Source organism: Cetorhinus maximus, chromosome 5 (genome assembly GCF_964194155.1).
Source record: "Cetorhinus maximus chromosome 5, sCetMax3.hap1.1, whole genome shotgun sequence".
NCBI lineage: Eukaryota > Metazoa > Chordata > Chondrichthyes > Lamniformes > Cetorhinidae > Cetorhinus > Cetorhinus maximus.
Window position 1 is genome coordinate 37,160,436 of NC_135883.1, and position 16,733 is coordinate 37,177,168.

Here is a 16,733-nt window from a genome sequence, read left to right on the forward strand (position 1 = left end):
CTCTGAGACTGAAGGTCGTGGGTTCCACTCCAGAGACTTCGAGCCCATAATCCAGGCTGACACGCCAGTGCAGTACAGAGAGATTGCTGCACCGTCATAGGTGCTGTCTTTCAGATGCGACGTTAAACTGAGGCCCAGTCTGCCCTTCCCCGGTGGATGTATAAAAATCCCATGGCACTATTTTGAAGAAGAGCAGGCGAGTTCTCTCCGGCGTCCTGCCCAATATTTATCCCTCAAGCACCATCGTCAAAAAATAAATGGTCTGTTCATTATCACATTGCTGTTTGTGGGATCTTGCTGTGTCAAAATAGGCTGCTGTGTTCTCTACATTCCAGTGCCATCTACACTTCAAAAGCACTTCATGAGCTCTGAAGTGCTTTGGGAGGTTCTGGGGTCGTGGAAGGTTCTATATAAATGCACGGCCTTTCTCCTGAGTCTCACTGTGAGATGGTCCAGGTGCCTTGTGCTTATTTTCACAAAATTACAGAATCACAGAATTTTAAAGGCACAGAATGAGGCCATTTGGCCCATTGTGTCTACACCAGCTCTCCAAATGAGCATTATGACCTAGTGCCATTGCCCTGCCTTTTCCCCGTACCCCTGCACATTGTTTCTATTTAAGTAATCATCTAATGTCCTCCTGAATGCCTCAATTGAACGTGCCTCCACCACACTTCCAGGCAGTGCATTCCAGACCCTAACCGCTTGCTGTGTGAAAAAGTTTTTTCTCACATCACATTTGCTTCTTTTGCAAATCACTTTAAATTTGTGCCCTCTCGTTCTTGATCCAGCTTCTCCCTATCTACTCTGTCCAGACCCCTCATGGTTTTGAACATCTCTATCAAATCTCCTCCCAGCCTTCTCTCCAAGGAGAACAGTCCCAACCTTTCAAATCTATCCTCATAGCTACAGTTTCTCATCCCTCGAACCATTCTTGTAAACCTCTTCTGCACTCTCTCCAATGTATTCACATCCTTCCTATAATGTGGCACCCAGAACTGTACACAATACTCCAGCTGAGGTCTAAATAGTGCCTTATGTAAACTCAGCATAACATCCCTGCTCTTGTAATCTATGCCCCTATTAATAAAGCCCAGGATACTATATGCCTTATTAACTGCTCTCTGCACTGGTCCTGCCACCTTCAATGATCTATTCACATATACACCCAGGTCTTTCTGCTCCTGCAACCCCTTTCAAAATTCCACACCTTATTTTATATTGTCTATCCATGTTCTTCCTACCAAAATGCATCACCTCACACTTCTCCACATTGAGCTTCATCTGCCACCTATCTGCCCACCCCACCAACTTGTCTATGTTCTCTTGAAGTTCCACACTGTCCTCCTTGCAATTCACAATGCTCCCAAGCTTCATATCATCCGCAAACATTGAAATTGTCCCCTGTACATCAAGACCTAGATCATTAATATATATCAGGAACAGCAAGGGTCCAAATACCGACCCCTGGGGAACTCCACTAAAAACTTTCCTCCAGCCCAAAAAATATCCATTGACCAGTACTCTCTGCTTCCTATTTTTCAGCCAATTTTGTATCCACGTTGTTACTGTCCCTTTTATTCCATGAGCAATAACTTTCCTGACAAGTCTGTTGTGTGGCACTATATGACTACTAGTTCTATCCGAAGTAATTGTTTCTAGAATCTTTCCCACCACGGAAGTTAAACTGACTGGTCAGTAATTGCTGGGCTTATCCTTACAAAAACAGAATTACCTGGAAAAACTCAGCAGGTCTGGCAGCATCGGTGGAGAAGAAAAGAGTCGACGTTTCGGGTCCACATGACCCTTCAACAGAACTGAAGTATAGTTAGGAGAGGGGTGAAATATAAGCTGGTTTAAGGTGGGGGGCGGGGGGAGAGAGAAGTTGAGGGTGGGATGGTTGTAGGGACAAGCAAGCAGTGATAGGAGCAGATAATCAAAAGATGTCACAGACAAAAGGATCATCAAAAGGATCACAGACAAAATTATCCTTACAACCTTTTTTGAACCAGGGTGTAATATTTGCAATTCTCCAGTCCTCTGGCACCTCCCTTCAGTCTACGGAAGACTGAAAGATTATGGCCAGTGCCCCTGCAATTTCTATTCTTGCTTCCTTCAATATCCTTGGATGCATCTCATCCCAGTGCCTTGTCAACTTTAAGTGCCAACACTTCCTCCTTTTCAATTTTGAACCCTTCCAGTGACTGAGTCTCCTCCCCTGTCACCATGGCCTGGGGAGCATCTACCTCCTTGGTAAAGACAGATGCAAAGTATTCATTTAATACCTCAGACCTGGCTCCTTCGACCATGTTTAAATTCCCTTTCAGGTCCCTAATCGGCCCTACTCCTCCTTTTACTACCATTATACTATTTATATACCTATTGAAGACTTTGGGATTCCCCTTTATGTTGGTTGCCAATCTTTTCTCATAATCCCTCATCGCTTCTCTAATATGCTTTTTCATCTTCCCTCTGAACCTTTTGTATTCCTGTTGGTTCTCAATTGTATTTTCTACCTGACACCTGTCAGAAGCACACATTTCTTCTTTATCTTAATTTCAATCTCCTTTTTCATCCAGGGAACTCGGGATTTGTTTGCCCTACCTTTCCCTTTCGATGGAATATACCTTGACTGTGCCCGAACCAATTCTTTTTTGAAGGTAGCCCATTGTTCAGCTACAGTTTTTCCTGCCAATCTTTCATTCCAGTCTATTTGGCCCAGCTCCGTTCTTGCCCCATCGAAGTCACCTCTCATCCAGTTAGTTATTCTTACTCTGGATTGCCTATTGTCCTTTTCTATCATCATCCTAAAATGTACAATACAATGATCACTGTCTCCTAAATGCTCCCCACTGACACTTGATCTACCTGGCCCACCTCATTTCCAAGAACCAGGTCCAACAGTGCATCTTTTCTTGTTAGATTGGACACACACTGCTGTAGAAAATTCTCCTGAACACAATCTAGAAACTTCTGCCTCTCTCCGCCCTTTACACTATCATGTCCCAGTCTACATTCGGATAATTAAAGTCCCCCATTATAACTACACTGTAATGCCTGCATCTCTCTGTAATTTCCCTGTAGATTTGTTCTTCTACGTCCTTCTCACTAGTCGGCGGTCTATAGACTATACTGAGCAATGTAATTGCACCCTTTTTGTTCCTTAGCTTTAGCCAAATTGACTCTATCCTTGAACCCTCTGGACATCCTCTTTCTCCAGCACTGCAATGCTCTCCTTAGCCAATGCCATCACCCCTCCTCCTTTCCTATCTTTCCTGAATACCTTGTATCCAGGAATATTTAATACCCAGCCCTGCCCTTCCTTGAGCCAGGTCTCTGTTATCGCCACAACATCATATTTCCACATAGCAATCTGCACCTGTAACGCCCCAATCTTATTTACTGTACTCCGTACATTCACATACACGCATAGTAACCCTGATTTAGATTTTGTTACCCTCTCCCTCACCCTCACCCCACCTATTAACTTACTATTCTCTATACTAGTGCTATCTGTCCCTCCCAGTGTTATGTGTACACTTATATTCCTCTCTAATATTCTCTCCTGGTTCCAGTTTTCCAGTGAATTCCTGCTGCATGTGTAAATAACTGCAGCTGTGTTGTCAAGGAGCCACCAATAAATCTGCTGGGAAGCTGTTTGGGCAGGAGCTTCGAGCTGACACAATATCACAGTGATTCAGTCCGCTGGGCTTTATAGCAGTGACCAGCAGTAAAGGGTGACACCAGCAGAGAGCTTTGTTCAATCATCAGCTCCCCTCTTGAGCCACGGCAGGCTCAGGGCAATAGCAGCGGCTTCACCTCATTGCCTCTCCATTCACTTGTGTTCCAACGCAATCTTTTCTGGTCATTTTATCTCATTGCTGTATGTGGGACCTTGGTGTGCACATAGAGGCCGCCATGTTTCCTTACATTACGACAGTGACTCCAGTTCAACAACAACTTGCATTTATATAGTGGCTTTAAATGCAGTTAAACATCCAGAGACGTTTCTCAGGAGCGTTATCACACAATGTTTGACACCAAGTCGCATGAGGAGATATTTACTTCACTGACTGTGAAGTGCTTTGTTGGGGGTGAGGTGGGTTGACGTTGTGAAAGATGAGGAAAATCACCACAAAAATCTTGTTCAACTGAGCACTTTACACTGGATTGGAGTTATACTGCAAGTCACCTCCTGCAATGCCCACGCAGTATGAGGCTCACCACTGGTAAATGGTGGCAGGTTGTAAAGAGGAAATCTGGTCTCGGACATGATATTCTGCATTTACATAGCATCTGTCACACCTTAAGATGCCTCAAGCACTTTATAAACGAACTGCTTTTCAAGTACGCTCACAGTTGCTGTGGAGTGAGGTGTGGCAGCCAAGTTAAGCACAGCAAGATCCCATGGACCCGATACGAAACAGATGAGACCAGCTTACTTTTTTTAAGTGTTTATTGAGGGAGGAATATAGGCCAGAACACCGGGGTGAACTGCTCTTATCCTTCTCTGTAGCCATGGGATCTTTTACATCCATTTGGGAGGGCAGAGAGGGCTTCATTTTAATGGTTTCAAACATTGCAGGAAGTGATGGTGTGGCAAAGTGCTTCCCCGCAGGTGTACACCGGTGAGGATTAGCTCCTATGTACACCAGGTCTGGGGCTCACTCATCACGAATCGGAGACCAGACTGAGCCCAGTCCACGCTAATATGTTTGTGCTGAAATGTGAAGGGGGTAACTTTAATCTAACTCGCCTGGTGGAAGTCCCACATGATTGGGTGGAACAGCCCAGTCATACCTCCCATTGCAAAATTGGACGGGGTGTAAAACCGGTATTATACCCAATCGCTGCCTCAGTCAACCAATGAGTGGATTAGGGTTACATAGAATGTGCAGCAGTTACACAGGCCATTCAGCCCATCTGGTCTAAGCTAGGGGTTTATGCTCCACATGAGCCTCCTCCCATCAACATACCTTTCTGTTCCTTTCTCTCTCATGTTCGTCTACTGCTGTCCACCTAAGTGCATCCATGCTATTTTCCTCAGCCCCCAGTGGTAGCACATTCCACATTCTCACCGCTCTCTGCATAAGGAAGTTTCTCCTGAATTCCCTATTGGAGTAATTAGCGGCTGTCTTCTATTTATGGAGCCTGGTTCTGGGCTGTCCCTCACAAGTGGAAAAGCTTCTCCCTGCCTGGAGAGAATAGATGCCTTTGGCAGAGAGGATGAGAAATGGGAGAGTGAGTGAGTCCTGTTTTAATTTGGTGGGGCAGGGGTGGTTTAGGGATTGCTTTGGAAAGTGGAAACCAAGCTTTAGCTGCTGGCAGAGTGGGCTGAGGTGCTGAGCTGAATAGTCAGGTATGAGCAGGACTTTAAAGAGGGGGTGGGGGGGAGGGAGTGACAGGGGAAGGTCTAACGGCATTGCAGCACGCAGAAAGTAGTCATCCCTGCTGCTTTTAGACGGTGCATCTTTTTAGCAATGGGGAGAGAAGGCATCAATATGTGACGCCTTATGATTACAGCAAACACACTGTGTGTGTTTGTGTGTGTGTGTGTGTGTTTTGCCTGGTACAAGACATACACACAAACAGCCACCCTGTAAAGAAGGATGTGACAGCGAATGTCTGCAGACTGCATCTCTCTCTCTCTCTCTCTCCGGCTTGTGGGATGCAGGGGAGAGCATCTTGCATTCTGCCCTTGAGCCCGGATCACAATGAAAAAGCATTCAGCCCGAGTCGCTCCTCTCACCGCCTGTAATAGTCCGGTGCTGACTCTCACCAAGGTGGAAGGTAAGCATGCATGTGTCTCTGGGTTTGGAGGAGGGGAGGAGGATGATTGGGGGGTGGAGAGAGATACCCAGTGCTGGCGCTTAAAGATCACAATGCGGTTCAAAGAGATGGAGCAGTAGCGTTGGAATAAGAAGTGAGAGCTTGTCTGAGTGAGGAGCTGCTGCTTTCAATGAACTCTTGACACCAGCAGAACAAGAATCACGTGTTAATACTGTGATATTGACGTGGTTTACATCGAAATAAGACGTTGATATTGCGGTAGCAACGTTTAAAACTACAACTATCGAATGAGTAATAAGACAATAGTTTAACATCAAAATTCACATTTCGCACGGTGATATTATCTCGTGTAACACTGCTAGTAACGTGTAACATTGATACTAATGTGTAACACGGTGAGAAAGCCTGTAACACGTGTAACACTGCTACAAACATGTGTAACACTGCTATAGATGTGTAACACTGTTATAAACATGTGTAACACTGCTACAAACATGTGTAACACTGCTATAGATGTGTAACACTATTATAAACATGCGTAACACTGCTATAAACATGTGTAACACTGCTATAAACATGTGTAACACTGCTATAAACATGTGTAACACTGCTATAGATGTGTAACACTGTTATAAACATGTGTAACACTGCTATAGATGTGTAACACTATTATAAACATGCGTAACACTGCTATAAACATGTGTAACACTGCTATAAACATGTGTAACACTGCTATAGATGTGTAACACTGTTATAAACATGTGTAACACTGCTATAGATGTGTAACACTGCTATAAACATGTGTAACACTGATATAAACATGTGTAACACTGCTATAGATGTGTAACACTGTTATAAACATATGTAACACTGCTATAAACATGTGTAACACTGCTATAAACATGTGTAACACTGCTATAGATGTGTAACACTTATAAACATGTGTAACACTGCTATAAACATGTGTATCGCTGCTATAAACATGTGTAACACTGCTATAAACATGTGTAACACTGCTATAAACATGTGTAACACTGCTATAAACATGTGTATCACTGCTATAAACATGTGTAACACTGCTATAAACACGTGTAACACTGCTATAAACATGTGTAACACTGCTATAGATGTGTAACACTGCTATAACCATGTGTAACACTGCTATAAACATGTGTAGCACTGCTATAACCATGTGTAACACTGCTATAAACATGTGTAATACTGCTATAAACATGTGTAACACTGTTATAAACATGTGTATCACTGCTATAAACATGTGTATCACTGCTATAAACATGTGTAACACTGCTATAAACACATGTAACACTGCTATAAACATGTGTAACACTGCTATAAACATGTGTAACACTGATATAAACATATGGAACATTGCTATAAACATGTGTAACACTGTTATAAATATATGTAACACTGTTATAAACATGTGCAACACTGCTACAAACATGTGTAACACTGCTATAAACATGTGTATCACTGCTATAAACATATGTAACACTGCTATAAACATGTGCAACACTGCTACAAACATGTGTAACACTGCTATAAACATATGTAACATTGCTATAAACATGTGTAACACTGCTATAAACATGTGTAACACTGCTATAAACATGTGTATCACTGCTATAAACATGTGTAACACTGCTATAAACATATGTAACACTGCTATAAACATGTGTATCACTGCTATAAACATGTGTAACACTGTTATAAACATGTGTAACACTGTTATAAACATGTGTATCACTGCTATAAACATGTGTATCACTGCTATAAACATGTGTAACACTGCTATAAACATATGTAACACTGCTATAAACATGTGTAGCACTGATATAAACGTGTATCACTGCTATAAACATGTGTATCACTGCTATAAACATGTGTAACACTGTTATAAACATGTGTAACACTGTTATAAACATGTGTATCACTGCTATAAACATGTGTAGCACTGATATAAACATGTGTATCACTGATATAAACATGTGTATCACTGCTATAAACATGTGTAACACTGCTATAAACATGTGTAGCACTGATATAAACATGTGTATCACTGATATAAACATGTGTATCACTGCTATAAACATGTGTATCACTGCTATAAACATGTGTAACACTGTTATAAACATGTGTAACACTGTTATAAACATGTGTAACACTGTTATAAACATGTGTATCACTGCTATAAACATGTGTATCACTGTTATAAACCTGTGTAACACTGCTATAAACATGTGTAGCACTGATTTAACATGTGTATCACTGCTATAAACATGTGTATCACTGCTATAAACATGTGTAACACTGTTATAAACATGTGTAACACTGTTATAAACATGTGTATCACTGCTATAAACATGTGTATCATTGCTATAAACATGTGTAACACTGCTATAAACATATGTAACACTGCTATAAACATGTGTAGCACTGATATAAACATGTGTATCACTGCTATAAACACGTGTAACACTGCTATAAACATGTGTAACACTGCTATAAACACATGTAACACTGCTATAAACACATGTAACACTGCTATAAACATGTGTAACACTGCTATAAACATGTGTATCACTGCTATAAACATGTGTAACACTGCTATAAACATGTGTATCACTGTTATAAACATGTGTATCACTGCTATAAACATGTGTAACACTGTTATAAACATGTGTAACACTGCTATAAACACATGTAACACTGCTATAAACATGTGTAACACTGCTATAAACACATGTAACACTGCTATAAATATGTGTAACGCTGTTATAAACATGTGTAACACTGCTATAAACACATGTAACACTGCTATAAACATGTGTAACACTGCTATAAACATGTGTAACACTGATATAAACATGTGTAACACTGCTATAAACATGTGTATCACTGCTATAAACATGTGTAACACAGCTATAAACATGTGTAACACTGCTATAAACATGTGTATCACTGCTATAAACATGTGTAACACTGTTATAAACATGTGTATCACTGCTATAACCATGTGTAACACTGCTACAAACATGTGTAACACTGCTATAAACATGTGTAACACTGTTATAAACATGTGTAACACTGCTATAAACATGTGTAACACAGCTATAAACACATGTAACACTGCTATAAACATGTGTAACACTGCTATAAAAACGTGTAACACTGCCATAAACATGTGTAACACTGCTATAAACATGTGTAACACTGCTATAAACACATGTAACACTGATATAAACATGTGTATCACTGCTATAAACACATGTAACACTGCTATAAACACACGTAACACTGCTATAAACATGTGTAACACTGCTATAAACATGTGTATCACTGCTATAAACATCTGTAACACTGCTATAAACATGTGTATCACTGCTATAAACATGTGTAACACTGTTATAAACATGTGTATCACTGCTATAACCATGTGTAACACTGCTACAAACATGTGTAACACTGCTATAAACGTGTGTAACACTGTTATAAACATGTGTAACACTGCTATAAACATGTGTAACACTGCTATAAACACGTATAACACTGCTATAAACATGTGTAACACTGCTATAAAAACGTGTAACACTGCCATAAACATGTGTAACACTGCTATAAACATGTGTAACACTGCTATAAACACATGTAACACTGCTATAAACATGTGTAACACTGCTATAAAAACGTGTAACACTGCCATAAACATGTGTAACACTGCTATAAACATGTGTAACACTGCTATAAACACATGTAACACTGCTATAAACATGTGTAACACTGCTATAAACATGTGTAACACTGCTATAAACATGTGTAACACTACTATAAACACATGTAACACTGCTATAAACATGTGTAACACTGCTATAAACATGTGTAACACTGCTATAAACATGTGTAACACTGCTATAAACATGTGTAACACTGCAATAAACATCTGTAACACTGCTATAAACATGTGTAACACTGCCATAAGCATGTGTAACCTGGGCAATTTTCCACATTGTCGGGTAGATTCCAGTGTTGTAGATGTACTTGAACAGCTTGGCTAGAGGTGTGGCAAGTTCTGGAGCACACGTCTTCAGTACTATTGCCGGAATATTGTCAGGGCCCATAGCCTTTGCAGTATCCAGCGCCTTCAGCTGTTTCTTGATATCACATGGAGTGAATCAAATCGGCTGAAGACTGGCATCTGTGATGCTGGGAAACTCCAGAGGAGGCCGAGATGGATCATCCACTCGGCAGATCTGGCTGAAGGTGGTTGCTAATGCTTCAGCCTTATCTTTTGGTCTCCCCTATCATTGAGGATGGGGATATTTGTGGAGCCTCCTCCTCCTGATAGTTGTTTAATTGTCCACCAGCATTCATGACTGGTTGTGGCAGGACTGGAGAGTCATGATCTCATCCGTTGGTTGTGAGATCGCTTCGCTTTGCTATCGCATGCTGCTTTCACTGTTTAGCACACATGTAATCGTGTGTTGTAGCATTGCCAGGTTGGCATCTCATGTTACATTGATAGCAACATGTGTAACACAGTAATATCAAAGGTGATAATATTTCTGTCTAACGATGATGATATTAACTTGTTGCTCTGGTGTTAACACGTGTAACACGCTCCTATTCGTGTGTAACACTGATATAAATGTGTGCAACATTGTTGATATGTGCAACATGTTCTGTAAACATAACACTGGAGTTTTGTCTGGCTGAAGTTGAGACTCGGCTATGTTCTGAATGCATGGTCTTCACAAACAACTTGCATTTATGTAGTTCCTTTAAAATCTTAAAATGGCCTTTGGTAGTTCAGCAACACAGAATTTGATTATTGCTGAAAAAAGAGCCATGCTGTCAAGGGTTTTCATCTTGCACTCAACAAAACAATTTGAAAGAATGCCCAGAATAAAGGGAACAAAAATTTATACTGCATGAGAAGAGAGCGCTGATTGGTTGGCAAGTGGACTCTGATTTGCAGAGGTGTTGCCATGGAGAACTTATCATGGGGTACACAGGAGATCAAAATTGGAAGAGTGCAGAGGATTGTAGGGATGGAGGAGGTTACAGAGAGAAGGAGGGCTCTAGGGGCTGGAGGAGGTTACAGAGAGAGGGAAGGTTGTAGGGGCTGGAGGAGGTTACAGGGAGAGGGAAGGTTGTAGGGGCTGGAGGAGGTTACAAAGAGAGGGAGGGTTGTAGAGCTGGAGGAGGTTATAGAGAGAGGGAGGTTGTAGGGGCTGGAGGAGGTTACAGAGAGAGGGAGGTTGTAGGGGCTCAAGGAGGTTACAAAGAGAGGGAGGGTTGTAGAGCTGGAGGAGGTTATAGAGAGAGGGAGGGGTGTAGGGGCTGGAGGAGGTTACAGAGAGAGGGAGGGTTGTAGGGTCTGAAGGAGGTTGCCGATAGAGGGAGGTTGTAGGGGCTAGAGGAGGTTACAGAGAGAGGGAGGGTTGTAGGGCTCGAGGAGGTTATAGAGAGAGAGAGTCGTAGGGGCTTGAGGAGGTTACAGAGAGTGGAAGGGTTGCAGGGGCTGGAGGAGGTTACAGAGAGAGGGAGAGTTGTAGAGCTGGAGGATGCTACAGAGAGAGGGTGGTAGAGCTGGAGGAGGTTAGGTTGTAGGGGCTGGAGGAGGTTACAGAGAGAGGGAGGGTTGTAGGGCTGGAGGATGCTACAGAGAGAGGGAGGGTTGTAGAGCTGGAGGAGGTTAGGTTGTAGGGGCTGGAGGAGGTTATAGAGAGAGGGAGGGTGTAGGGCTGGAGGATGCTACAGAGAGAGGGAGGGTTGTAGGGTCTGAAGGAGGTTGCAGATAGAGGGAGGTTGTAGGGGCTAGAGGAGGTTACAGAGAGAGGGAGGGCTGTAGGGCTGGAGGAGGTTACAGAGAGAGGGAGGTTTGTAGGGCTGGAGGATGCTACAGAGAGAGGGAGGGTTGTAGGGCTGGAGGATGCTACAGAGAGAGGGAGGGTTGTAGAGCTGGAGGAGGTTACAGAGAGAGGGAGGGTTGTAGGGGCTCAAGGGTGTTACAAAGAGAGGGAGGGTTGTAGAGTCTGGAGGAGGTTGCAGAGAGAGGAGGGTTGTAACGGCTGGAGGAGGTTAAAAGAGAGAGACGGTTGTAGGGGCTAGTGGAGGTTATAGAGAGAGAGAGTCGTAGGGGCTTGAGGAGGTTACAGAGAGTGGGAGGGTTGTAGGGCTGGAGGATGTTACAGAGAGAGGGAGGGTTGTAGGGATGTAGGAGATTACAGAGAGAGGGAGGGTTGTATTGGCTGGAGGAGGTTACAGAGAGAGGGAGGGTCGTAGGGATGGAGGAGGTTACAGAGAGAGGGAGGGTTGTAGGGATGGAGGAGATTACAGAGAGTGGGTGGGTTGTAGGGGCTCGAGGAGGTTACAGTGAGAGGGAGGGTTGTAGGGGCCGGATGAGGTTACAGAGAGGGGGAGGCTTGTAGGGCCGGAGGAGGTTACAGAGGGAGGGAGGGTTGTAGGGGCTGGATGAGGTTCCAGAGAAAGGGAGGGTTGTAGGGGCTGGAGGTGGTTACAGAGAGAGAGAGGGTCGTAGGGCTAGAGGAGGTTACAGAGAGTGGGAGGGTTATAGAGCTGGAGGAGGCTCCAGAAAGAGAGGGGGCTCGAGAGCTGGAGGAGGTTACAGGGGGAGGGAGGGTTGTAGGGATGGAGGAGATTAGAGAGAGAGGGAGGGTTGTAGGGGCTGGAGGATGTTACAGAGAGAGGGAAGGTTGTAGGGATGGAGGAGATTACAGAGGGAGGGAGAGTTGTAGGGGGCTGGAGGATGTTACAGAGAGAGGCAGGGTTGTAGGGGATGGAGGAGGTTACAGAGAGAGGGAGGGTTGTAGGGGCTGGAGGAGGTTAGAGAGAGAGGGAGGGTTGTAGGGCTGGAGGAGATTACAGAGAGAGGGAGGGTTGTAGGGCTGGAGGAGGTTACAGAGAGAGGGAGGGTTGTAGGGGCTGGAGGTGGTTGCAGAGAGAGGGAGGGTTGTAGGGCTGGAGGAGGTTACAGAGAGAGGGAGGGTTGTAGGGGCTGGAGGATGTTACAGAGAGAGGGAGGGTTGTAGGGGCTGGAGGAGGTTACAGAGAGAGGAAGGATTGTAGGGCTGGAGGAGGTTACAGAGAGAGGGAGGGTCATGGGGCTGGAGGAGGTTACAGAGAGTCGGAGGCTTGTAGGGCTGGATGAGGTTTCAGAGAGATGGAGGGTTGTAGGGGCTGGAGGAGGTTACAGAGAGAGGGGGAGTTGTATTGGCTGGAGGAGGTTACAGAGAGAGCGAGGGTTGTAGGGATGGAAGAGATTACAGAGAGTGGGAGGGTTGTAGGGGCTCGAGGTTACAGAGAGAGGGAGGGTTGTAGGGGCTGGATGAGGTTACAGAGAAAGGGAGGGTTGTAGGGGCTGGAGGAGGTTACAGAGAGAGGGAGGGTTGTAGGGTCTGGAGGTGGTTACAGAGAGAGAGAGGCTCGTAGGGCTGGAGGAGGTTACAGAGAGAGGGAGGGTTGTAGGGCTGGCAGGAGGTTACAGAGAGAGGGAGAGTTGTAAGGGCTGGAGGAGGTTATAAAATGAGGGAGAATTGTAGTGACTGCAGGTGGTCACAGAGAGTGGGAGGTTGCAGGGGCTAGTGGAGGTTACAGAGAGAGGGAGGGTTGTCAGGTTTGGAGGAGGTTACAAAGGGAAGAATGGTTGCAGGGCTGGAGGAGGTTACAGGGAGAGGGAGGGTTGTAACATCTGGAGAAGGTGACAGAGAGAGGAAGGGTTGTAGGGGCTGGAGGAGGTTACAGAGAGAGGGAGGGTTGTTGGGCTGGAGGAGGTTACAGAGAGAGGGAGGGTTGTAGAGATGGAGGAGGTTACAGAGAGAGGGAGGGTTGTTGGGCTGGAGGAGGTTACAGAGAGAGGGAGGGTTGTAGGGATGGAGGAGGTTACAGAGAGAGGGGAGGTTGTCGGGGGTTGGAGGAGGCTACAGAGAGAGGGAGGGTTGGGGGTTAGAGGAGGTTGCAGGGAGAGGGAGGATTGTAACATCTGGAGAAGGTGACGGGGGGGGGTGTAGGGATGGAGGAAGTTACAGAGAGAGGGAGGGTTATAGGGATGGAGGAGGTTGCAGAGTGAGGGAGGGTTGTAGGGATGGAGGAGGTTACAGAGTGAGGGAGGGTTGTAGGGATGGAGGAGGTTACAGAGTGAGGGAGGGTTGTAGGGATGGAGGAGATTACAGAAAGAGGGAGGGTTGTAGGGCTGGAGGAGGTTGCAGAGGAAGGGAGGGTTTTAGGGTTTGAAGGAGGTTACAGAGAGAGGGAGGGTTGTAAGGATGGAGGAGGTTACAGAGAGAGGGAGGGTTGTAGGTGCTGGAGGAGGTTAGAGAGAGAGAGAGGGTTGTAGGGCTGGAGGAGGTTACAGAGTGAGGGAGGGTTGTAGGGATGGAGGAGATTACAGAAAGAGGGAGGGTTGTAGGGCTGGAGGAGGTTGCAGAGGGAGGGAGGGTTTTAGGGTTTGAAGGAGGTTACAGAGAGAGGGAGGGTTGTAGGGATGGAGGAGGTTACAGAGTGAGGGAGGGTTGTAGAGATGGAGGAGGTTACAGAGTGAGGGAGGGTTGTAGGGATGGAGGAGGTTACAGAGAGAGGGAGGGTTGTAGGGATGGAGGAGGTTACAGAGTGAGGGAGGGTTGTAGGGATGGAGGAGCTTACAGAGAGAGGGAGGGTTGTAGGGATGGAGGAGGTTACAGAGAGAGGGAGTGTTGTAGGGATGGAGGAGATTACAGAGAGAGGGAGGGTTGTAGGGATGGAGGAGGTTGCAGAGGGAGGACGGGGCCAAGGTGGTCTTGTGGTGCAGTGTGTGGCATCCGTAGCCTGAGCCGGAATCTCTGGGTTTGGCTCCCACTCCTGGGCTTGATGTCCACGGTAGGTGTGCTCGTGACCTGGCCAAACAGGTTGACTGTGAGCCTGTAAACCCTTCCCATGCACCTGTGGCAGGTGGGAAGATCGGGAGAGGTTCCTGCTCAGCTGGAACCCTGTCAGTTCACAAGCTCTTGCCACAGGCTCTATGGCAATATCCTCCTCGCTTTGAGGGGCTTCTGGAGGGAGATGGGCAGTGCGAGGGTGGCCAGGCTGTGGAGAGATTTGAAAACAGTGTCAGACTGGGAGCCAGTGAGCAAAGGGTGAGATGCGAACAGGTCTTGGTGTGAGTTTGGATACATGCAGCCGGATTTCAGATGAGCTCAGCTTCACAGAGGTGGAAATGGGAGACCAGCCAGCAGAGCATTGGAACAGTCAAGAGCTAACAGAGGCAGAGGTGAGCGCTTCAGCAGGAGATGAGCTGACACAGGGGCAGAGAGGAGTGATTTTACACCACTGGATGTCGGCAATCTTTGTAATGGAGAGATATTGGGCTGGAAACTCTTTTGGTGTTGCAAACGGTCTGGTTCATCCTGAAGCAGTGTCCACAGCGAGGATGGAATCGATATCTAGGGAACAGGGCTCGTGGGCTCTGTTATTTCAACTTTAAACACAAGGCTTTTGGGTTGAAATGCCAGACGCTCATTTTTTAAAGAGAATGAACTTGGAAAGGAAGTAAAATGTCTTCCAGCCCCTCCCCCCTCCTCTTCCTCCCTGTCCTCCTCCTCCATTACACTCCCTTCTTCTCCACCTCCCCCTCCTCTTCCTCCCTGTCCTCCTCCTCCATTACACTTCCTTCTTCTCCACCTCGCTTTTGAATCAGAGGGTTGTGGGTTCATATCCCACTCCCGGAAACCAAGAACTGTGATTGTACTCGAAAAGACTTCCAATCTGTGACTGTTGGTAACTCGAAAGAGTTTCCTCCTCTTCCTATCTCACCACTTCCTCCTTCCCCTTTTCCTCCTGTTCTTCTCCTTGTGCTCCTCTTCCTCCCTGAGACCCTCCCCCTCTCCCTCCTTCTCACCCCCTCTTCCTCATCCTCCTCCTTCTCTCCACCCTGTCCTCCTCACACGCTTTCCCCACTTCCTCCTCCTCCTCCTTCCACTTCCTCCTCCCCTCGTCCCCTTCCCCTCTTCCTTCTCTCCTTCCCTGCTCTCTCTCTTGCTCGCACTCCTCTTCCCCTCTCTCTTTCTCATCTTCCCCTTCCCCATTCCCCTCCTCCTCCTTCTCTCCTTCCTGCTCCCTCCTCATCCTCTCCTGACTGCTCCCTCCATCCCTCCCCTCCTCTTCTCTTCCTCCTCCTCCATCCTCCTTCCCCTCTTCCTCCTCCTCCTCTTCCTCCTCCCCTCCTCCTCCTGCCCTCCTCCTGCCCTCCTCCTCCTCCCATCTTCAGCCTCTTCTTCCCCTCCGCTCCCTCCCATCCTCCCCTCTTTTTCCTCCTCCTTTTCCTCCTCCCCTCTTCCTCCTTTCATCTTCCCCCTCTTCCCCTCCAACTGCTCCCCTCCTCCTCCCCTTTCATCTTCCCCCTCTCCTTCCTCTCTTCCTCCTCCCATCCTCCTCCCCTCCCCTTCCTCGCCCTCCCCTCTACCCCTACCCTCTCTCCTCCTCCCCTCCCCCTGCCTCTCCTCTACCCTCTCCCTCCTCCCTTCCTCCCCTCCCCTCTGCCCCTCCTCTATCCTCTCCCCTCCTCCCCCTCCCTTCTGCCCCTCCTCTACGCTCTCCCCTCCTCCCCTCCCCCTCTGCCCCTCCTCTACCATCTCCCCTCCTCCCCTCCCCTCTGCCCCTCCTCTACCATCTCCCCTCCTCCCCTCCCCTCTGCCCCTCCTCTACCCTCTCCCCTCCTCCCTCCTCCCCCTCCCCTCTGCCCCTCCTCTACCCTCTCCCCTCCTCCCCCTCCCCTCTGCCCCTCCTCTACCCTCTCCCCTCCTCCCCCTCCCTCTGCCCCTCCTCCCTCCTCCCCTCCTCCCCCTCCCCTCTGCCTCTCCTCTATTCTCCCCTCCCTCCCCTCCTCCCCCTCCCTTCTGCCCCTCCTCTACGCTCTCCCCTCCTCCCCT

At 46.6% G+C, this 16,733-nt stretch overlaps 1 protein-coding gene across 4 annotated transcripts in view; it reads left to right on the forward strand.

The window, feature by feature from the left end:
• Positions 1 to 16,733, forward strand: part of LOC144680587 (solute carrier family 35 member F3-like) — a 102,193-nt gene that overhangs the window by 35,452 nt on the left and 50,008 nt on the right. The window contains exons 2-3 of one of the 4 annotated variants that reach the window (XM_078541741.1): positions 5,396 to 5,411; positions 11,902 to 11,921. The exons of 2 other annotated variants lie outside the window; for them this stretch is intronic. In XM_078541741.1, coding sequence (XP_078397867.1) covers positions 5,396 to 5,411; positions 11,902 to 11,921 — 36 coding nt within the window. Of the gene's footprint in view, positions 1 to 5,395; positions 5,412 to 5,714; positions 5,791 to 11,901; positions 11,922 to 16,733 lie in introns of those variants that run through there. One more of the 4 variants, XM_078541743.1, reaches the window with a different exon arrangement.